The following is a 21,651-nucleotide window of genomic DNA, read 5'->3' as shown; positions in this document are numbered from 1 at the left end:
ACATGGGGCTGGATCCCTCCTGGGTGCTTATAGCCCCAGATGGCATGGGATGGGTGAGGGCCATGCCAGGGGGCACAGCACCCCTGAAGTTTAGGGGCATGGTCCTAAGAGGTCACAGAGACCCTCAACAGCCTTCAGGACATATGTCCCAAGTGGGGAGGGATGGGGACTGGCAGCCCTGAGGAGGGGCTGTGCCCCCCACCCCGTGCCCACAGGGGCTGTGATTAGAAACCACAGACAGAAAGCATTAAAAATACAAAAAGCCTGTTTTTTGAGATGAAACATTTGACACACAAACGAGGAGGGGGAGAGGGGACAAGGAGGGGGAGTGGGCAAGTAGCTCCTGAGGGACAGGCACGTGGGGGGGACATTGGTCCCAGAAAAAAGCTGCAAAATCCTCTTGGGCTGGGGTGGTGATCCAGCACCCACCCCAGGGGAGGGACGGGGTGGGGGGCTCTGCAATGCCCCTTGACCACCCCCCAAGCAGGGAATGGTGTTTCATTACCAGTTTTAGGGGAGCTTTGAAGCAGCCCCCAGCCCCAGCAGCCCCCAGAGGCTGGGGGGGGGGGGTGGTTGGCAGAGACCCCTCTAGCCCCCAAGGTCCCTAAAAGCCTTTTCCTACTCTCTGCCCCTCCCAAAGGCTCCACAATTGGGGTATGGGGGGGTTGGGGGGTACATGGCTGCTCTCCAGTCTTGGAGGGGTTCCCCAGTATAGGGGGGAGGCACCACATGCAGGTTCCCCATCCCCAGGTCCTTGCAGAGTCCATGGCAGGGACAGGAGGACAGAGGGACACAGTGGGGACGGCACTGAAACCTCTTGTCACTGCTGCAGTGAGTGTGTCAGGTCTCTGCCTTGCAGCTGCTGCCCATGGACAGTCTTCCCAGAAAGGTGTGGGGGGGGTGTCTCTGAGCCCCCCCAACCATGGAGGGCTGTGTCCAGCCAGGCTGTGTGGTGCCATGGAAGGGTCCTAGGCACGTGGCCTGGAGCTGCTGAGGTCCTGGGATAAAAGGGGCCACTGAGACCCCATCAGTCGTGCAAGAGGTGGACGAAACTGGAGGGGAAGACCCCGGTACGGGAGCCATCACCCTCGATGAAGCCAACCTGGGGGGGCAGAAAGTGGGGGTCAGGGGGGGTGGGAGACCCATCTCAGGCTGGGATCCCAATTCCCAGGGGGATGCAGAGTGGCAAAGCTGTGGTGACACATCACCAGGAGCCCTTCCAGCAGCCCTGACCCATGCAGGATGGGGCAGGGATCACCCACCCATGGCCCCTGCGAGCACCCAGCACCCTCCAGCACTCAGACTCCTCTAGCCCCCTCCAGCACCCAGCCCCTTCCAGCACCCAGCCCCCTCCAGCACCCTCCAGCACTCAGACCCCTCCAGCCCCCTCCAGCACTCAGACCCCTCCAGCACCCTCCAGCACTCTCTAGCACTCAGACCCCTCCAGCCCCCTCCAGCACCCAGCCCTCTTCAGCACCCAGCCCCTTCCAGCACCCTCCAGCACTCAGCCCCCTCCAGCACTCAGACCCCTCCAGCACCCTCCAACATTCAGACCCCTCCAGCACCCTCCAGCACTCAGACCCCTCCAGCACCCTCCAACATTCAGACCCCTCCAGCACCCTCCAGCACTCTCTAGCACTCAGACCCCTCCAGCCCCCTCCAGCACCCAGCCCTCTTCAGCACCCAGCCCCTTCCAGCACCCTCCAGAACTCAGCCCCCTCCAGCACTCAGACCCCTCCAGCACCCTCCAACATTCAGACCCTTCCAGCACCCAGCCCCTTCCAGCCCCTTCCAGCACCCAGCTCCCTCCAGCACCCTCCAGCACTCAGACCCCTCCAGCACCCAGCCCCTTCCAGCCCCTTCCAGCACCCTCCAGCACTCAGATCCCTCCAGCGCCCAGCCCCTTCCAGCCCCTTCCAGCCCCCTCCAGCACTCAGACCCCTCCAGCACTCAGATCCCTCCAGCACTCAGACCCCTCCAGCACCCAGCCCCTTCCAGCCCCTTCCAGCACCCTCCAGCACTCAGACCCCTCCAGCACCCAGCCCCTTCCAGCCCCTTCCAGCCCCTTCCAGCCCCCTCCAGCACTCAGATCCCTCCAGCCCCCTCCAGCACTCAGCACCCTCCAGCAGAGAGCTGGGGGGAGGGAAACTGGACAAAGTCCCCAAAGCCGTGGAGCTGAGGTGCTGAGGGCCAGGGGTCAGTGCTGGGCTGGGCAGGGTGAGGGCAGGGCTGGGACTGCAGCAGCTTCAGGGGCTTTGCCAACCCCAACGCTTGTGTGCCAGGGCCCAGGGCTGGTGCCCAGCACTCGTCTGTGCCATGCTGCCACTCACCCAGCTCTGCTCATCCTCCTCCCTTGTCACCACGATCACCTCACCCTTGGAGAAGGTCAGCTCTCGGGCCTTGTCCCCTCTGCAGTCTGCCAGCGCCTTCACCCGCTTCTGCTTCCCCTTGGCCTGCCCCAGCACAGGGGTGAGCGAGGGGGGGACAGACCCCTCCCCAAGGGATGTGACACCCCTCCTGGGGTAAGGATGCAGAGGGTGACCCCACCTCCCCCAGGCACAGCACCTACCGGAGCAAATCTCCTGGGCACGGGCATGGGGGGCACCTTGTTGGGCACAGGCTCCTCGGGGCTCTGGGGGGACAGGGACCCCCCAGCCTTGCCCACGGCGCCGCTGATGCGTCGGTACGAGCGGGTGCTCTCGGAGCTGCCAGGGACAGCAGGGACAGTGTCACCCCTTCTCTGCTGGTGCCATCCCCCCCTCTCCATCCCCATCCCCTTTCCTGTGAGGTCTCTGTGGGCTCAGGGGTCTCTGATGAGACACACAGGACCGGGGTTCCCCCGCAGCCCCCTGGATGCCCCCCCCCTCAGCACCCACCCTCAAACGAGCCCATCCCACCACAGCCTCCAAAAAGAGACACAAACCATCTTTGGAGCTTGCAGGGGGTTCTTGGTGACACCCCCAAATCACCTTTGTCACCTTCTCTAGGGACAACCCAACACCCCCACAACTGCCCTTTCCCCACCCCCACATCCCAAAGCCTCAGGGACCCCCACTCATAGCAGGAACCCCTTTGCCCCCCACCTCCCCAGACCCAGCAGGGCTTGAAGCTGACCCACCAGCACTCCTGCAGACCCCCCCTCCCTCCCAGCACACCCCCAGCCTGAGCTATGGGGGGGTTCCCTACCCAAATTTGACCGGGGGGATGTCAGGGGCTGCGCTGCCCGTCGGGGGCTGCCCGGGGAGGGGGCTCAGCTCCTGCCCTCGCCGGGCGCCGCTGCTCTCTGTCTCTGAGCGTGTCTCCCAGTAGGCTGCCCGCCGGCTCTCGGGGGGGCTGCGGGGGGCACTGGCCACGTGCCCACAGGTGCCATCCAGGGCCCCCACACTGCTGGCAGAGGAGAGGCCACGGGGAGCCGGGGTCTCGGCTGCTGTGGGGAAATGTGGCTCCGATGTCTGCCGGGGAAGCTCTGGGGGAGACACACACATGGGATGAGGGGGGACACACGTGGCATGGGGACAATAACCCCAGTGGTGTGTGGGTGAAGGGACAGCCCCAACTGTGGGTGACACTCACAGCCCCCACAGGACTCACCAGTGGGGCTCAGAGTGGGTTTGGGGCGAGACCCACCCCGTGTGGGGTTTTTGAGGGGCAGGGGAGGGGGGATCTCCTCGCTGTGGGCCCGGCGGGGTGTGGGGCGGGAGGGCACCAGGATGCTCTCGTAGGTCTTGTTGGTGATGTCCATCCCCATGCAGCTCCAGCGGCTCTGGGGGCAAGCAGGGGCAGGGGGGCTGGTGGCCAGTGGTGATGTGCCCTTGAAGGAGCGCTGGAGAGGGCTGACCTGGGAGGGGGCAGAGACTCAGCTCCAGGGCTATTGTGGGGTCTGCACCCCCACAGCCTCCTCCATGGGGCCTTGGGGTCTCCCCCTCACACCATCCCACGGGTACCTTCTCCTCCAGCTCGTCCTCGCTGTCGTAGGGGAATTCCTGGGAGGGCTCCCAGTCGTAGTCGAGGTGGATCTGCAGGGAGAGCTTCCCCGCCTGTGCCTGCTCCAGCTGCCATATGGGCAGGTTTGAGGGGGCTCAGCATGGGGGAGACAAGTCCTGGCAGCCCTCTGCCTCCATGCCAGCCTTTCCCTGGCACTTTGGTCCCCTCTCCCTAGCCCAAGCACGTCCCCCATCCCTCCCTCTGACCTACCAGCTCCTCACACTCCGTGTGCTTCAGCCTCCTCGCCACATCCAGAGCCGTCTCACCAGCTGCATTCACTGCTCAGGGGATGAAAGGGGCCAGATGCAGGTTACAGCCTCACAGCTCCCCTCCCATCAAGAGCCCCCAAAAGCCCCTTTTCCAGCCCTGTACCTGTGGTGAAGGCAGCTTTGCCCTTCAGGAGCAGCTTGAGGCAGTTGGGCTGGTTGTAGAGCGCGCTGTAGTGCAAAGCCGTGTTGCCATCCGCCGTCACCCGGTCCAGTGTCCCCCTGTGCAGGGAAATCAGGGCTCAAAAGCACCCAAACCTCACACCCCTCAAGCTCCTGCAGCCTCCTCTCCCTGGGGAGCAGGCAGGGGACACCCCAAGCACCAGGGACATACCCATTCTGGATGATGAAGTCCACCAGAGGAAGGGAGGATCTGTCGGCGTGGCGCACGGCCATGTGCAGAGCCAGCTCACCTGGGTCCTGCCACGAGATGGGGGGAAGGAGGAGGAGAGCTCAACCTGAGGATGCTCAGCTCCCATGAGATGGAGAGATGAAAGGTGGACTTGAGGATGCTTCATATCCCCCAAGATGGAAAGGAGAGAGTTGGAGCTGAGGATGCTCAGGACAAGGGGAAAGGAGAGCTGGACACAAGGATGCTTCATCCCAACCAAGAAGAGAGCTGGACCTGGGGTTGTTCATGTCTCCCAGGACAAGGGGAGAGCTGGAGCTGAGGATGTTCAGGTCTCTCAGGACAAGGGGAGAGCTGGACCTGAGGATATTCATGTCTCCCAGGACAAGGGGAGAAGCTGGACCTGAGGATGCTTCAACTCCACCAAGAATGGAGGAGAGAGCTGGACCTGAGGATGTTGATGTCTCTCAGGACAAGGGGAGAAGCTGGACCTGAGGATGCTTCAACCCCACCAAGAATGGAGGAGAGAGCTAGACCTGAGGATGCTCAGCTCCCATGAGATGGAGGGGAGAGGAGAGATGGACCTGAGAGTGCTCATCTTTCCCAGGACAAGGGGAGAAGTTGGACCTGAGGATGCTTCAACTCCATCAAGAATGGAGGAGAGAGCTGGACCTGAGGATGCTCAGCTCCCATGAGATGGAGGGGAGAGGAGAGATGGACCTGAGAGTGCTCATCTTTCCCAGGACAAGGGGAGAAGCTGGACCTGAGGATGCTTCAACTCCATCAAGAATGGAGGAGAGAGCTGGACCTGAGGTTGTTCATGTCTCCCAGGACAAGGGGAGAAGCTGGACCTGAGGATGCTTCAACTCCACCAAGAATGGAGGAGACAGCTGGACCTGAGGATGCTCAGCTCCCATGAGATGGAGGGGAGAGGAGAGACAGACCTGAGAGTGCTCATCTTTCCCAGTTCAAGGGGAGAGCTGGACCTGAGGATGATCATATCTCTCAGGATGAGGGGACAGCTGCACCTAAGGCTGCTCATTTCTCCAGGACAAGGAGAGAGCTGGACCTGAGGATCTCCTCCTCCCCACCAAGAATGGAGAAGAGAGCTGAACCTGAGGCTGCCCATCTTCCCAAGGGCACATCTCCCCCCAGAGGCCAGGAAACCCCCGAGTCTGAGCACGCAGTGAGGGAAAACCCACCAGGCTTCAGGCAGAGGGGTTAGGCTGGGGCTCACCTGCCCCTCGGGGCTGGCCAGGGGCTTGGCCAGGTCGTGGCCCTCAGCAAAGGCCTGCAGCAGGGCGGGCAGGTCCCGGGCACGGATGGCTTCCCAGAGCCGGTGCGGCTCGGCACGGCCGCTCCTCTGCACGAAACGCCGCTCCATGTACTTGGCCACGATGAACTCCTTGCGGGCAGCCCTGCGGGAGGGGAGCTGCTGCCAGCAGCTCAGAGACCAGCCCCCACCACCCCAGAGCCACCCTGGGCTCCTGCCTCCTCCTAAAGCTTCAGGAGCAGGGGGAAACTTCCCCAAAATCCAAGTGACAACACCGGGATCGGCCCCCGTCCCGCTCCTGGGCTGTCTCTGAGCGATGGGGATGAAGCCCACTCCTCCCTCCTCTTCCTCCTCCTCCTGCCAGCCCCTCTGAGCCCCCTGGCCAGTGGCCAACTCACATATCGCTGCCAGCTGAGGGCTTGGGGCTGTCCTGGGTGGGCAGTGTGGCCTCCATCACCTCGTTAAAGCGCGTGTTCCCGATGTTGACGGAGAGCTGCAGCGAGAGAGGGACCAGAGATGAGCCCTCCTGGCCCTGCCAGATCCTCATCCCTGGAGGCAGAGGGAAGGAATCCACCAGATCCACCCAGGACCTTCCCAGAGCAGCATCTCCCCCAGGATGATGCTCTTTCCTGGCAGGGGAAGTCTGCTTTAAAAAGGGAGAAAACCTTGGGGGCTGCCAGCATCCCCCCACTTGCCCAGACAACCACCCTGTGCTGCTGGGGACAGAGACCTGGGGCTGTTCAGCCTGGAGAAGGCTGAGCTCAGGGGGAACCTCAGCAACACTGATTAGCACATAAAGGGTGGGTGTCAGCAGCTTGGGGGACACTTTTCTGTGGTGGCCAGTGACAGGACATGAGCTAGAACACAAAAAGTTCTACTGGAACAGGAGGAGAAGCTGCTTTGGTGCTGAGGTGAGGGAGCCCTGGCCCAGGCTGCCCAGGGAGGGTGTGGAGGCTCCTTCTCAGGAGGTTTCCAACCCCACTTGGACACATTCCTGTGCCCCCTGAGCGAGGGGAACCTGCTTGACCAGGGGCTGGATGAGCCCTGCAGGGCCCTTCACCCCCCCCATGCTGGGATTCTATGAGCACTGGAACCAACTGGCCAGAGGTGAGATGGAGGAAAAAGGATGAACTTCTCAGAAAGTCCAGGAGCTACAGAGGGTGATTCCTGGTGACCATGAGATCTCTGGGCTCAGGGAGCAGCTCACCAGCAGCTCAGAGGTGCTGAGGACATCCAGGGTGAGGGACTGGATGCGGGAATAATGAACCCCCAGCTCTCGATGGATGCCGGAGCACTCGATGCACGTCAGGATGCCCAGGTTGGTGGAGAGCCACGTGGGATCTGCAGGGGAACAGTGTGAGGCTCAGCATCAAGCCCAAAGGATGCTGCAAACCCCAACCCCAGGATCACCAACCCACACAGAGGGGAGAGGGGGCACATCCAGCCCTGACGTACCCGGGGCCCCGCAGTCACAGCACTGCTTGTTTCCTGGCATGTTCTTCACCTCGGCGATGAGCAGCCTGGTGAGCTCCTGCATGCTGCCCGGCCCTGTGCCATCCCCATCCCCCTTGAAGGCATTGCTGAGGGCTTCATCTTTGCTGTTCTGCAGCACTGAGACCCACCTGGGCAAGAGGGAGCCCGTCAGGAGGAGGAGGAGGGGGAGGAAGCACCATGAGGAGTGGGGCCAGGCTGCACTTACACAACACACTCCTGCTCATCCTCTGCTTGGAAGTGATAGGTCCTGTTGTCTGCAGGGATGGGGAGAGGGAGAAAGAGAGTGAGAGGGTGGATTTGAGGAAGCCCAAGATAGCAAGAAAGAGCTGAAACTACTCTGAAGGAACCACTCTGCACATCACTCTTCCATCACCCCGTCACAACCTCTTTGTGTCTTGAGCCCCCCACAGAGGTTGGTCCTTCCTCTGTAATGAAGAGATGCCCAGAGGAAGGCTAAAAGGGCAAAGGGTGCCGTGGCAGGGTTGGCAATGAGCTGCTGGGAAAACTCCCCTTGGGATGCTGCCCATCAAAAAGGGGGTTCCCATGCCATGCCATGCCATGCCATGCCATGCCATGCCATGCCATGCCATCCCATCCCATGCTATCTCATCCCATGCCATGCCATCCCATCCCATCCCATCCCATGCCATGCCATCCCATGCCATCTCATCCCATGCCATGCCATCCCATCCCACCCCATCCCATCCCACCCTATCCCATCCCATCTCACCCCATGCCATGCCATGCCATTCCATCCCATCCCATGCCATCCCACCCCATCCCATGCCATGCCATGCCATCCCATCCCATGCTATCCCATCCCATCCCATCTCATCTCATCCTATGCCATGCCATGCCATGCCATCCCATCCAGGGTACTCACGTGTCACCAGGTCGAAGCATTTCTTCTCCTCAGCGTGAGGCCGCACTTGGCAGGTGAGAAGGTTCAACTTCACTGGGGGCCGGTTTATCTGTGGGGTGGGAGGAGGACAGGGAGGTGAGGGCACTGGGAAGGGCTGGGGTGGGCATCACCAAGCCAGAGTGGCCAGCAGGAGCAGGGCAGGGATTGTCCCCTGTGCTGGGCCCTGGGGAGGCTGCAGCTCCAGGGCTGTGTCAGTGCTGGGCCCCTCACTCACTGCCACAGGGACACTGAGGGGCTGCAGCGTGGCCAGAGCCGGGCACAGAGCTGGGGAAGGGGCTGGAGCACAAGGGGCTGGGGAGGGGCTGAGGGAATGGGGGTGTTGAGCCTGGAGAAGAGGAGGCTGAGGGGAGACAGCAGCACTCTCTGACAGGAGGCTGCAGGGAGCTGGGGTCAGACTCTGCTCTCAAGTGACAGAACGTGAAGAAACAGGCTCAAGCTGCCCCAGGGGAGGTTGAGGTTGGAGCTGAGGCAGAACTGTTTCCCTGAGAGGGGTGTCAGCCCCTGTGCCAGGCTGCCCAGGGAGCTGGGGGAGTGCCCAGCCCTGGAGGGATCCCAAAGCCGTGGGGCTGAGGTGCTGAGGGCTGTGGGTCAGTGCTGGGCTGGGCAGGGTGAGGGCAGGGCTGGGACTGCAGCAGCTTCAAGGGCTTTTCTATCCAAAATGATTCTCTGACTCTATGATACTAAGTGATGGCAGCTCTGGTGGGACAACAGCCCTCCTCAGATGGCTCTGAGGGATAAGAAGGTGAGTTGGACCCTCTCCAACCCTTTGTAGGAGAAGAGGACTCTGAGACAGCCTCTTTGGCTTCTCTGGAGCCTCAGTGCCCATCTCACTGCCCCCACCAAACCCACCAACGCCTCCAACAGGAGAGATCCCATTTAGCCCTTGTGCTAAACATTAAGCCAGGTAGATCTGTGAGCAGTTTGGGGCAAAACTAAACCTGAAATCCCCTGGAGATGAAGGCTCAGAGGGAGGCTTCAGGGGCTGCAGCCTCGCCCTGTCCTCACCGTGCTGTGGGAGATGGTCAGACAGCCGTACTTCACCCCACACTTCCTCTTCTGCCACACTTTGCGGATCCTGAGGAGGAGGAAGAGGAGGAGTGAGGACACAAAGCACATCTCTGATGGCCCACAACCATCCTCCTCCAAGCCCATCCCCAGCAGCCCTCAGCAGATGCCTGATGGCTTTCTGGATGTGGGGTTGTTCTTCACTCCACAGAGCACAAAACATCTGGTCACAGTGGCCAAGAGCACCGTGGATCTGGTAACCTCAGCTCAGCAAAGCACAAAAGCTGGTGCCCATCACCCAGAGGTCCACCAAGAAGGTGAAGAGCTCCTCTTTGGGGGTCTAAGATGCTTGCTTTTCACCCTGGATGATCCCACCAGCATCCTTTCTCCCTCCACCCCTGAGAGAGAAGGATCCTCTCCCATCAGCCACCCAGCTCACAGCTCTCCAAGGTGAACTTGGCATTGGGTGGCTCTTCCTGGAGACCCACATCTGAGGACACTTCACCCACCCAGCACCAGCCACTGGGCCCAGGAGAAGCATCCTGGCCATCAGAGCCTCCCAGGTGCCTTCACACAAGAACTGGGATGATGACCCCAAAGTGTGGCAGGGGAAGGTCCCCTGAGCCACCTCCAAACCTCCCCCAGCTCCTGAGCACCAGCTCCCAGGTCTTCTCCAGCCTGGAGGGCAAAAATCCCACTCTCCAAGCATGGATAGATGCTTAAGACCAGACAGGTCCCTGTTGTACCCAAAGACCTGTCTAACAGCAACCAAAAACCAGGGAGGGTGTGGAGGCTCCTTCTCAGGAGGTTTCCAACCCCACCTGGACACATTCCTGTGCTCCCTGAGTGAGGGGAACCTGCTGTAGCAGGGGGTTGGGCTGGATGGGCTCTGCAGGGCCCTTCCAGCCCCCACCATGCTGGGACTCTGTGATAAGCCTCCCCCAGGCAGTTCCACAGCTCTGGGGCTGGGAGCTCTCTGGGGAAATGACACCAATCCTCACCCATCGCTCTTCTTGTAGAGAAAGCCCGACTTCTCTGTCCCATACTGCTTGTTCCCTTGGTGCTGGTGGATGCTGTACCCACTGCCTGAGTTCTTCCTGCTCAGGTTTTCCTGAGCTCACCATGGAGGGAGATAAAAAAACCCAGGAGTTAGAAGGCAAAGTGAGAGGCACAGAGGTGGCTGCTGCTCCCAGGGGACCTCAGCCTTATGGGTGCATTCTCCATCATGCTGAGGGATCCCCTCTACCATTCCCTCCCAGCATCCCCCAGGTCTCCTGCTCTATCCCCTTTGGTCCACAGCTCCCCAACCCCTGGCTAAACCCCTCCTGAGCACCCAGCACTCTCCTGCCCATCCCAGTGAGGGTCTCACCTCTTTGCTGTCCAGCTGCAGGATGCTGCGGAGGGAATCACGGGTCTGCATGAGCTGCTTCACCTCCTCCTCCTGGGCTTGGTGCAGCTACAAAGGGAGACAGGTCCCCTCACCCTGTGCTGAGCTTGGGCATTCTCAGGGGCTGGCATGGGAGGGGTGGCATGGGGAGGGACACATCTGATGGTGGGTGGCATGGGGGGGACACGTGTGTGATGGCAGCCTGGGGGACTCACCGCGTGCAGGGACACAGCCAGCTTCTCAATGAAGGGATAGAGGTTCTGGGCAGCCTTCCAGCCATCTTGGAAGAAACTGGGCATTTATTCCATGTGATTAAGATGCAGAAAGAGAGGATGGAGGGGAAAAAAAGAGGGTTTTTTTAAAGAGAAAACGTGGCAGGAGACTACAACAACTCTCCCTGGGAAGCTGCTCTGGTGGTTCCCATGCTACTGGGACCTGGAGAAATCCCACCAAAGGCCAAGCCCAGCCCATGGGGTCTGGATGGCCCAAATATTCAGGGTGTTTGGGATGCAGGACTGGCCTATTGTTCAATCCAAGCTCATTTCACTGGGGAGCTGACCTGGGGGGTCACAGCCCCAGCCCCAGGTGAGGGCACACTCTTGGCCAAGGTGTTTGTCCCCTCCCTGCCTCAGTTTCCCTACTTAGCAGACAGAGGAGATGCCAAAACACCCCCACAATGCCCCTCCAGCCTCAGGGAGCACTTGGGAAGGTGAGGGGAGTCCAAACCCCTCATTGGGAGCCCCACAGAGCTGCTCAGCTGAACTCATCCCTGGAAATCCATCCAGAAACCAAATCATCATCCTCATCCCAATCCAACCCCCTTCCCCCACCCCCTACAGACATGGTTACAGCTCCTCCAGCCAATGAAGCACATTTCAGCTCCCCAGATCCAACTGGAGAGAGATGGGCTCTGCCCAACAGCTTCATGGAGATAAGAAGGTGCCCTCAGAGCCCAGGGTGACCTCCCACAGGTGACAACTGACCCCAGGGGTGAATCACCTTGGTTTGGGTGGCACCTACTTGTGCTGAGCATGGAAAAACTTGATGAGGCTCTGCAGGAAATCTGGGCCCTGCTTCATCTGAGACTCATTGGCTTTCAGCAGGTACTAGAGGAAGAGAAGACAGCCTGTTAGGTGCTGGAGACAAGGACTGGCTGAGAGGATCCCAGAGGAAATTCCCTGCCTGGCTCTCACTTCTCTTCCTGGCACAGGGAGGAGGGTTAAAACATTGGCTGGCTTTCAACAAGTCCAGTCATGATGTTGGACTTGAAGGCAGCTCACTGGGGACCACCCTCAGAAAACCTGCCTCTGGAAGTCCTCCAAGGAGTTCAAGGAGTGAGGCAAGCCCTGGGGTTTGCAGCCAAACACACTCCTCCTGCTGCTCCTTCCTTCTGGAGTTAATAAATAACCCAAAGCCCAGGCAGCTCATGAAGGAAATGCAACCAAAATGAAACCCCAGCAGAGATGGTCTTTAAGGTGTGACCCTTTTGCTCCCAAAGAAAAAGACAAACCCCAGGTTTGGAGCAGTGAGTGCCTGAAGCAGCTCAGCCCCAGGGAGCTGCAGGGCTCACAGAGGTGTCCTGGGGCACAGGGAGTTGCAGCAAACCCATCCATCAGCTGCAGGCACAGAGCTATAGACACTGGGTCTTGGGAACAAGGAGGGGAGGAAGAGATTTTCTCCCTGAGAGCTCCTCTGGAGGCTGGCACAGCTGTGGGAGGATAGTTTGGAATGGGAGGTGAGGGAAGGGAAGGGAAGGGAAGGGAAGGGAAGGGAAGGGAAGGGAAGGGAAAGGCAGGGCAGCCTGAGCTTCAGGAGCTTGCTGTGGAGAGGAAGCACCATGGAGCTCCTGGGATGGGGTCTCCTGGTGCCCTGGGCATTGCTGCCCAGTGAGGGGTCACCTGGGCTGGGGAGGGTTCTTAAATTGCTCTGTGCAAACTAGAGCATCCAAGCTGGAGTCCTGGGCTGCTCAGCACCAACTGCAGCCCAGCTGGGAAAGGGCATGGATGCCTGGCTCCCATGGGACCTCCCTGCCCTGGCACCCACACCTCAGGGATGACAGTGTCACAGGATGGTGCTACAGGAGCAAAGCAGTGCTCCCAGTATAGCCCAGGACCAGGTCCAGCTGCACCCTCTCACCCCACAGCACCTGGGGAGGGGTGTGAGATGGTTCTCATGGGGAGACACAAATCCCCCCATCACCTGGGGCTGAAATCAGATGAGGAAGCAGCAGACACCAGCCACCTCTATGCCACACAGCTGCCCCAGCACTGGGCAACCCCCAAAAGGAGTTGCCCCTTACAATCTGCAGACTGGCTCCCTGGGAAAGCAGCAGCTTTTGTGCCCACTGACACACACACACACACATGCCCATCAGCACACACACGTGCCCACCACCACACAGCCCCCTCTCACAGGGTGCCAGCAGCACTCAGGCCATGGCTCCTCAGGCTGTTATTCATTTCACAGTGGTGCCATTCAGGGCTATGACTCATCCAGCCAAGGCTCAGCCCCTCAGGCATCTCCTCACACCCCCTCCCCAGTGCCAGGGGGGTGGGGGCACAGGGCTGTGCCAGGCTCTGGTGCTGCTGCCTGGCCTTTCAGTGCTTGGGAAGGCACCCAGGACAACTCACTGGGGACTTGTCCCCTGCCCTGTGTCACTCTAAAGAGGTTTGTGGGGTATCTGGATACAGGACACCTGGGTCCCCTCATTGCTGGGGGTGCCCTGGAGAAGAGGAGGCTGAGGGGAGCCAGCAGCACTCTCTGACAGTCCCTGACAGGAGGCTGCAGGCAGCTGGGGGTCGGGTTCTGCTCCCCAGTAACAGTGACAGGACAAGAGGAAAGGGGCTGGAGTTGTCCCAGGGGAGGTTGAGGCTGGAGCTGAGGCAGAACTGTTTCCCTCAGAGGGGTGTCAGCCCCTGTGCCAGGCTGCCCAGGGAGCTGGGGGAGTGCCCAGCCCTGGAGGGATCCCAAAGCCATGGAGCTGAGGTGCTGAGGCTGTGGGTCAGTGCTGGGCTGGGCAGGGTGAGGGCAGGGCTGGCACTGCAGCAGCTTCAAGAGCTTTACAACCCAAACCACTCAGTGACTGTATGACATGCCCAGGCAGCTCTGAGCACAACTGTCCCCCCGTGTCCCCCCAGGTCCCTGTTACCCCAGGCCAGGCTGTACCTCACACATGTGCAGCTGGAAGAGCCGCCGCTCCCTCTGCCCGTCCTCGCTGCCCTCGGGCACGGGCGGCTCTGCCGGGACCGGCCCTGCCCAGCGCCCTCGCTCCTTCTCCTTCTCCAGCTTCCCCCTGTGGCACAGGGCAGCGGTTGGGGATGTGTCCCATGGGGTGGGCTACGGGGGGGAATGGGATGAGGACAAACATTTCCAGCCCCTCCAGCTGGGGGAAGGCTGGACTGGAGCCTGCCCCGTGGCAAAGTGGCATCGCCGGGTGCCCGGCTGCAGCCCTGAGACAAAACCCCTCAGTGCTCAGGGGGATTAAGGGGGATTTGGGCTGAGGCAGCAGGTTCCTTACACTTTGGTCTCATAATCCTTCCAGGCCTTTTCAATCTGCTTCTTGGAGTCCTGTGGCAATAGAAAAAGAGAGGGGATGGCAGCTGTCACAGGGGAGCTGAAAGATCTGGTAGCACTGAAGTGCTGGAGGGCTTTGCTCTGCACCACTGCACCCTGCCCTGCTCCCTGGGGACAAGGGATGTCCCCACCAGCTCCTCAGCCCTTGTTCCTGTCACTCCTTGCCCTCACTGCTGCCTTCCAGCCCCAGGTACTTGCTCCTTTCTTCTCCTGGCCAGCAACACAAGGGTCTCGCTGCAATACACCCCCAAAGGGGTGACCCAGAGCTGGGCACAGGGCTGCAGGGGAAGGGACTCACCAGGCGGCCGTCCCTCAGCTGCCCCTTCAGCAGACTGTCCAGGGGGAAGGACACGATGTTGTTGAGGTTCTGCACCTGCAAAGGATGGAGATGAGGTTACCCCACGGGGTCCCCACCTCAGGGCAGGACAAGGAGCTGCAGCCCCAGCTCCTTCCTGCTGTTGGGGACCCCTCTCAGTGCTCTGTTGCTGCCCTCTGAAGGGTTAAAGAGGTTGGAATGGGGGCTGGATGCAGGCAGGGGCAGGCTGGGGCTTGCTGGAGCTGGCTGCAAGATGTGTGACGTGGGGCCCTTCCCACAAACCACAGCAGCACCCTGGCTGCCAAAACCAAAGCTGTTCCCCTCCATCGCCACCCTGTCCCTGACCCAGCCTCCCCCCAGCACCCAGCGATGCCACCGGTCCCCTACAGCCCCCAGGGATGCCACCAGTCCCCTCCAGCACCCAGCAATGCCACCAGTCCCCTCCAGCACCCAGCAATGCCACCAGTCCCCTCCAGCATCCAGTAATGCCACCAGTCCCCTCCAGCATCCAGTAATGCCACCAGTCCCCCCTCAGCACCCAGCAATGCCACCAGTCCCCCCTCAGCACCCAGCAATGCCACCAGTCCCCTCCAGCATCCAGTAATGCCACCAGTCTCCCCACAGCCCCCAGGGATGCCACCAGTTCCCCCAGTACCCAGCAATGCCACCAGTCTCCCCACAGCCCCCACTGATGCCACCAGTCCCCCTAGTACCCAGCAATGCCACCAGTCTCCCCACAGCCCCCAGTGATACCACCAGTTCCCCCAGTACCCAGCAATGCCACCAGTCCCCCACAGCTCCTACTGATGCCATCAGTCCCCCCACAGCCCCCACTGATGCCACCAGTCTCCCCAGAGCACCCAGGGATGCCACCAGTCCCCTCCAGCACCCAGCAATGCCACCAGTACCCCCACAGTCCCCAGCAATGCCACCAGTCCCCTCATAGCCCCCACTGATGCCACCAGTCCCCCACAGCACCCACTGATCCCACCAGTCCCCCCAGTACCCACCAGTCCCCTCACAACCCCCCACAAAGAGCCTCCCCACTAATATCAAAGGGGCTTCCCTAGAAGTTCCCCCTTCTCCAGGGTTTGGGGTTGGCACTGAGGGGGAGGCAGGAGCTCACTGGGGTCCTGGCACCCCTCCATGCACCCTGTGGGGCAGCATCACCCCATTTCAGTGCTGGGAGAGCACCCACGTGGGACCTCCCACTGCACCCAGCTTGCTCTCCAAGGCTCCCAAAGGTTTTGCTTCCCCAGCAGCAAACTGAGCTCCAAGGCACAAGGGGGGATGGGAGGGTCAGGGAGGGTCCCAAACCCTCCATGGGGATGATCCCCACAAAGCCCCCCCCCAAAAATGTGGGGGTCTGGGCTGGGCCAGCTGGGCTGGGGAAAGGGAGGAGCAGAGAGGCCCAGACTGGGGTAACTGGGAGAGGATGTGAAATCCTTGCTGGGGGAAGGGCAGCAGAAATCAATCTCCAGCAAACAAAACCACCCCTTGGGGGGGGTGGGGGGGGTGGATATAAAAGGGATTGGAGAGGGGGGACAGCAGCAGGGGACCCCCCCAGCCCCAGCTCCCTGCAGGAGGCAGCTCCAGCCAAGGCGCTGCCCGGCTGCTCCCCACGGCCCCGCTGAGCAGCTCCAAGTGGCTTTGATTTCCTTCTTGGCAAGAGAGAGCAGAGATGGAACTGATGTGAGAGGGGAGAGGAAAATACACACACAAGAGAAGGAAAGAAAAGGAGGGGAGGGGAAAGAGAAACCAACAGCTTTAACTGCCCATTGAATCCTGGAGCTGGTGGAGCTGGGAAGGAGCGAGAGGATGGACTGGGAGCACTGGGAGACTGTGGGATGGGGGCTGGGGATTGCTGCCTGTGGAGGAGAGCAGCCAAACTGGAGGAAAAGAGGCTGCACCACGTGGTTTCTCCAAATCCAGCTGGATGATGGAGATTTTGGCACAAGCTGGATGCAGAGAACAGCCTGAGGTTGCACAGGAGACACCGGGAACCCCTCAGTTCCCCCCTCCCAGCTGGTTAAAGCCTCCCCCCAGCCTCAGCAGCAGGAGGGGAGGGGTTGGACTCAAGGTCTCAAAGGTTTTCTCCAAGCCAAAGCACTGGGTGGCTCTGGGGGGGGCTGAGGGGCAGCTCACCAGGTTCTTGAAGAGCGCCGTGACCTCGCGGGTGAAGACGGCCAGGTTGAGGAAGCCAGTGGAGAGCTCGTGGTTGTTCTGGGACAGGTGGTTGTTGCCAAAGTTCTCCAGGGCCTCACTGTACTGCTCCTCATTCTCCACATGGGCTGGGCAGGGACACAGCAGTGAGGGACATGGGGTGGCTCTGCAGCACTCCATCCCTGGGCATGGTCACACCGTGAGGTCCCACCACCCACCTCCCATGCTGCTGTAGCAGAGCTGGGCTGTTTGTGCTGCAGGACACCCTAAACACCCTCCCTACACTCCTCAGGTTCCCTTTTGAGAGCTTTTTAAGACAGTTTTTGGCACCCTGTGACATTGCCAGGCTGAGAAGCACCCAGTTCCCCCCAGTGCTGGCCATCACCATCCATCTGCATCCCCCCAGCACAGATGTGAGCAGTGGCAGTGACACACAGGCTCATCCCAGCCCCTGGCAGCCAGGGGATGCCCATCACCTCTGGAAGCACAACTCACTGAGCCCAGAGCTGTGAATGGCTTTCACATATTTCCTGATCCTCTGGAGCACAGCTTGGTCCCCATCCAGGCTCTGCAGAGCAAAGTGAGACAGAAAACAAAGGGAGCTCGTCAGCTCTGCCAAGAGTGGCCACCATCCCCCCAGCTCAGCTGGCCCTGGGGAAGGGGCTGCTCTGCCATGCAGATGTGTGGGGCAGCAGCCAAGCTCCCAGGGCTGGGAGAGGAGCTGGAGGGATCCCAGGGATGCCAGAGCCTCAGCCTCAAGCCTGGCTCTGCTCCATGGGCTTTGCCTGCAGGGCAGGGCTTTGGTTGCCCACGGGTTTGAGGAAGGTGGCAGCAGGGGGTGAGAGGCTTGGCCAGCACACCCAGCACCTCCTTGGATCCCAGCAAGCATGGAAAATGCCTCCCTGGCTCTTGCAGGGGCTGTTTCAACCATGGAGGGGATGAAACATCACAAAGCCTGAACACAGTAGCCTGTCCCCACGCTCAGGGCTGAGCATGGCAGGAGGGACCATGGCAGAGCCAAAACTGGGACCCACCTCCCAGCAATGCCAGATGGAGACCTATAACACATCAACCCCACAACTGGGGATGTGGCTTTCCACAAGCCCTGCCCAGTTCATGCAGGACCTTGGCCATGGGCCCCCCAGTCCCAATTATCACAGAATCATTTGGGTTGTTAAAGCCCTTGAAGCTGCTGCAGTCCCAGCCCTGCCCTCACCCTGCCCAGCCCAGCACTGACCCACAGCCCTCAGCACCTCAGCTCCAGGGCTTTGGGATCCCTCCAGGGCTGGGCACTCCCCCAGCTCCCTGGGCAGCCTGGCACAGGGGCTGACACCCCTCTCAGGGAAACAGTTCTGCCTCAGCTCCAACCTCAAGCTCCCCTGGGGCAACTCCAGCCCCTTTCCTCTTGTCCTGTCACTTGGGAGCAGAGCCTGACCCCCAGCTCCCTGCAGCCTCCTGTCAGGGAGTGTCAGAGAATGCTCCTGTCTCCCCTCAGCCTCCTCTTCTCCAGACTCAACACCCCCCTTCCCTCAGCTCTTCCTCATCAGACTCATGCTCCAGCCCCATCCTGCACTCACCCCTCCTCCCCAGCCTGCTTCCCTCACTCCATCCTTCCCTACCCACCCCCCATAGACCATCAGGACAAACCCAACCCCAACAGCCACCCACCCCCAGAGCATTGCAGCCAAACCCCCACCAGCCCCAGCTCTCAGGAAAGGGTTAAGGGTGTCTTGGCTGCAGGTACCAGAGGCATGATAACAGGCTGGAAATATTTAGAGGGCGTGAACAGCAAGCAGGGCAGGGATGAAACCGCTGAGGAATTACAATAAAGAGGCTCTCTCTGCCTCTCTCTCTCTCTGTCTCTGCAGCTCAAGCTCTGGCCAAAGGTTTTCAGGCTGATGTCAAGGCTGATTTCCTGACAGTGGGGTCAGCCTGGCTCCAACACCCCTCTCCCAGGCTCTCCTCCTTGGACAAGGACAAGGAGCTTTGGCTGGGATGAGGCAGCGGGGAGGGGATGGGGCTGAGGCTGGGGCCAAAGCCCCTACCCAGAGAGGTCTTGCAATGCATCTACAATGGGGAGGAGCTTGGGGAGCTCCACAGCCCCCCCATATCCCCTCTCTGCACCAAACGTGGGTGCCTGAGGCTGTCTGGAGCCTGCCTTGAGGGGGATGGCAGGGCTGGATGCCTGGACACCCCAGGCTCACTCACAGACCTCAGGAAGGGGAAAGGCAGCATGAGATGCTCTGGGTGCATGAGGCATGGTGCAAGAGAGGGAAGGAGCTGCTCTGAAGGTCTGGGACAGAACAGCTCACCCTGGTGCCAGCTCAGGGCTGTAGGAGGCTGGACACAGGGGCTGGGGATGATCTGAGGATGGTCACATGGGGCTTTGGGGAAGGGATCTGTGAACTGAGTGGTGGGGAACAGTAAATGGGGGTGGGAATGGTAAATGGGGGGTGGCAAATGCAGTGGGAATCACTGCCCAGTGCCACCCTGGCTGTGGGCACCAGCAGCATCCCTGTTGAACCAAGCTGGCTGCTTGGGTCCCAGGCCTTGTCTGCACAGGGACAGTCCTCCCAGAGTGAGGGGCAGGGTCTGGAGCCCCCCACATCCCCATCACCCCCAGCCCAGTGTGGAGAGAAGGGCTCCCAGCCAGGGGAAACTGAGGGCACTGGAGCATGAGGGATTCCCTGAAGGGATGGAGGGAGGAGGGGAGTGATGGGGCTGCACCTGCACCACGGCCACCCAGGCTCACAGCCCCTGCCACCCCCTCCCAGCCCTGGCAGGATGCTCAATGGGGGCCATTCTTCTGCTTGTGGCTCGTGCCAGGGCTGAGGTGGTGCCAGGGCAGGCTGGGCCTTGGCACTGAGCTGGGTACAAAGGGCAGAGTGTGGCAGGACACAGCCCTCACACAGGAGCTGACTGGCAGCTCCAACACCTCTGCCATGTCACCCTGCTCTGGCCCACAGACACCCAGTCCCCTGTGACACACACACAGCACCCAGCCCTGAGCACCAGCCACTGGATCTGACCTCCAGCCCACCACAGACACCTCAGGTGCTGCCTCTGCAGCAGCCCCAAGGGCTCTGGAATCACACAAGCCCCAAGGGATGGGAGAGAGGGGAAACTGAGGCACAGGGCAGCTGCAGCCAACACCAGGATGTTTTCTCAACCATAAGCATCAGCCTCTGGCCCTTACTCTGCTCCCCCACATCTCTCCTGTCCCCCCAGCAGGGACTGGCTCCCAGAGGGGTGCACTGGGGTCTTGGGGACCTGGTGGGACACAGTCACCCCTTCCCATCCAGCAGCCACTGGAGCAAGACCCTCACTCACTGAGCCCCTGCTCAGGATCTGGGGTGGTGATGGGGAAGACCAAGGCTTGGTTTGCTCAGAGTCTCCCCCACTCCCCAGCCCTCCCCTGCCCCTGTCACCCCCTCAGGACCCAGCAGGTGATGTAGGGCTGGATGGAGTCCCCCCTTTTGGGGATACCAAAGGCCTGCCATTGCTTTGGCCTCCACAACATCACCCCACAACCCCCAGTGGGATGGGGGGATCAGCCCCATACCCCCTATGGCACACACACACCACGGTGATCAGGCTCCCAGCTCTCAGCCACGCTCCTGGCCAAATCCTACAGAGCTGCCCCCTCACTCCCCACAACACCCTTCCCCACAGACAAACGAAGCTCCTGCTGCTCCCTCCTGGCCCGGGGGGAAGGTCCCTGGCAGCGGGCAGCCCGGGCTGATGGGCACCGGGATGCTCCAGCGCTGCAGCCCCGGCGCGGGGCCGCCCCATCCCGCTGCCCCCGGCAGCTCCGGCACCTGGGGCCCCGCGCTCTTCCCCCCGCTCCTCCTCCTCCTCCTCCTCCCCTTCCCAGCCCTGGCTCCCCTTCAAAGCCATTCCTTCGCTACGAGGACTTGGCAAAAGCCACGGGACCAGCTGGAAACCGCCTTTATTGCGAAGCGGGACAAGGGGAACCGAGGCATCCCGTCACCTCCGCCCCTCCCGAAAACGCTGCCGGGGGGCGAGGTTAAAAATACACCCCTGGCTTTAATGGTAGAGGGACCCCCCATCCCTCTAGGAACATCACATCGCAGCAGGGCTGGCTCCAGCCAAAGAACTCGGTAGTGACCGAAGCCGTAGGGCTGATGCTCTGCCCGGCCCCGGGGGAGGATGCTCCGGTCCCCGGGTGTGATGTCCCGGCCCCGAGGGGATGCTCCGGGCCCTGGGGGGATGCTCCGGGCCCAGGGGGGATGCTCCGGGCCCCGGGAGGCATCTGGAGATGGGAGACAAAACTTTTAAAGAAGAGTTTTGTGCATTTCTACACTTTTTGGCCCCAGGAAAAGTTCACACTGAGTCTGCTCAGAGGAGGCAAATCCCAGCCCGAGGGTCCCAAAGCAATTGTTTAGGCTGCCAGGTTCCTCTCGGGGGGTCTCAGGGAGAAAAGATGGACCTAACCTAGCAGCCCAAAGAAGAGAAGTTCCCCCCCGGGTTGGGGGGTCCAGCAGCTGTGGGTGCCAGGGATGTGGCGGGTGCTCCCAGGCGAGGAGAGCAGCCCGACGCCCCCTGGTCCCATCCCCCTTAACCCTCTCCAGAGCCTCCCTTCACTCCCTCTAGACCCCCCTGACCCCCTCCAGCTCCTCCACAGACCCCCCTTTCACTTCTCCCTCCGACCCCTCCTCACCTCTTCCAAAGCCCCCACAGCCCCCCGGCACTTCTGCATCTTGGAGGCGAAGGTGGCGGCCGGGGAGCTCAGATCCTCGACGGTGACGGCCAGGAACTCGGCCACGCTCAGCTGCTCGGGCATGGTGCAGGGAGCACCCGGGGAGGGTACCGGAGGGGTACCGGCTGGGCCCGGCTCAGCGCCCCGGGACCGGGACAACCGGGACCGGGACAACCGGGACCGGCGCCGGGAGCTGCTC

General features: G+C 61.1%; 1 protein-coding gene across 2 annotated transcripts; it reads right to left on the bottom strand.

Moving 5' to 3' along the window:
* Positions 1 to 296: 296 nt before the first annotated feature.
* On the bottom strand, positions 297 to 21,651 carry ASAP3 (ArfGAP with SH3 domain, ankyrin repeat and PH domain 3). 2 transcript variants are annotated; one of them, XM_062014685.1, is made up of 26 exons: positions 21,414 to 21,651; positions 17,228 to 17,300; positions 16,715 to 16,860; positions 14,552 to 14,626; positions 14,198 to 14,247; positions 13,846 to 13,972; positions 11,701 to 11,786; positions 10,896 to 10,971; positions 10,663 to 10,749; positions 10,295 to 10,404; positions 9,294 to 9,363; positions 8,250 to 8,337; positions 7,572 to 7,620; positions 7,328 to 7,494; positions 7,080 to 7,213; positions 6,271 to 6,365; positions 5,837 to 6,017; positions 4,585 to 4,670; positions 4,357 to 4,472; positions 4,195 to 4,262; positions 3,945 to 4,052; positions 3,592 to 3,838; positions 3,187 to 3,466; positions 2,570 to 2,705; positions 2,331 to 2,453; positions 297 to 1,102 (listed from the first exon to the last, which is right to left on the bottom strand). In XM_062014685.1, the coding sequence occupies exons 1-26, from the start codon at positions 21,534 to 21,536 to the stop codon at positions 1,028 to 1,030; spliced, it is 2,976 nt and encodes a 991-aa protein (XP_061870669.1). In that variant the 5' UTR covers positions 21,537 to 21,651; the 3' UTR covers positions 297 to 1,027. The 2 variants fall into 2 exon arrangements, with proteins under 2 accessions (XP_061870669.1, XP_061870670.1); XM_062014686.1 differs by lacking the exons at positions 16,715 to 16,860; positions 17,228 to 17,300.

The sequence above is a fragment of the Colius striatus genome, chromosome 24 (genome assembly GCF_028858725.1).
Source record: "Colius striatus isolate bColStr4 chromosome 24, bColStr4.1.hap1, whole genome shotgun sequence".
Taxonomy (NCBI): Eukaryota; Metazoa; Chordata; class Aves; order Coliiformes; family Coliidae; genus Colius; species Colius striatus.
Note: the sequence above shows the minus strand (reverse complement) of the source record. Positions and strands in the feature narration are given on the sequence as shown.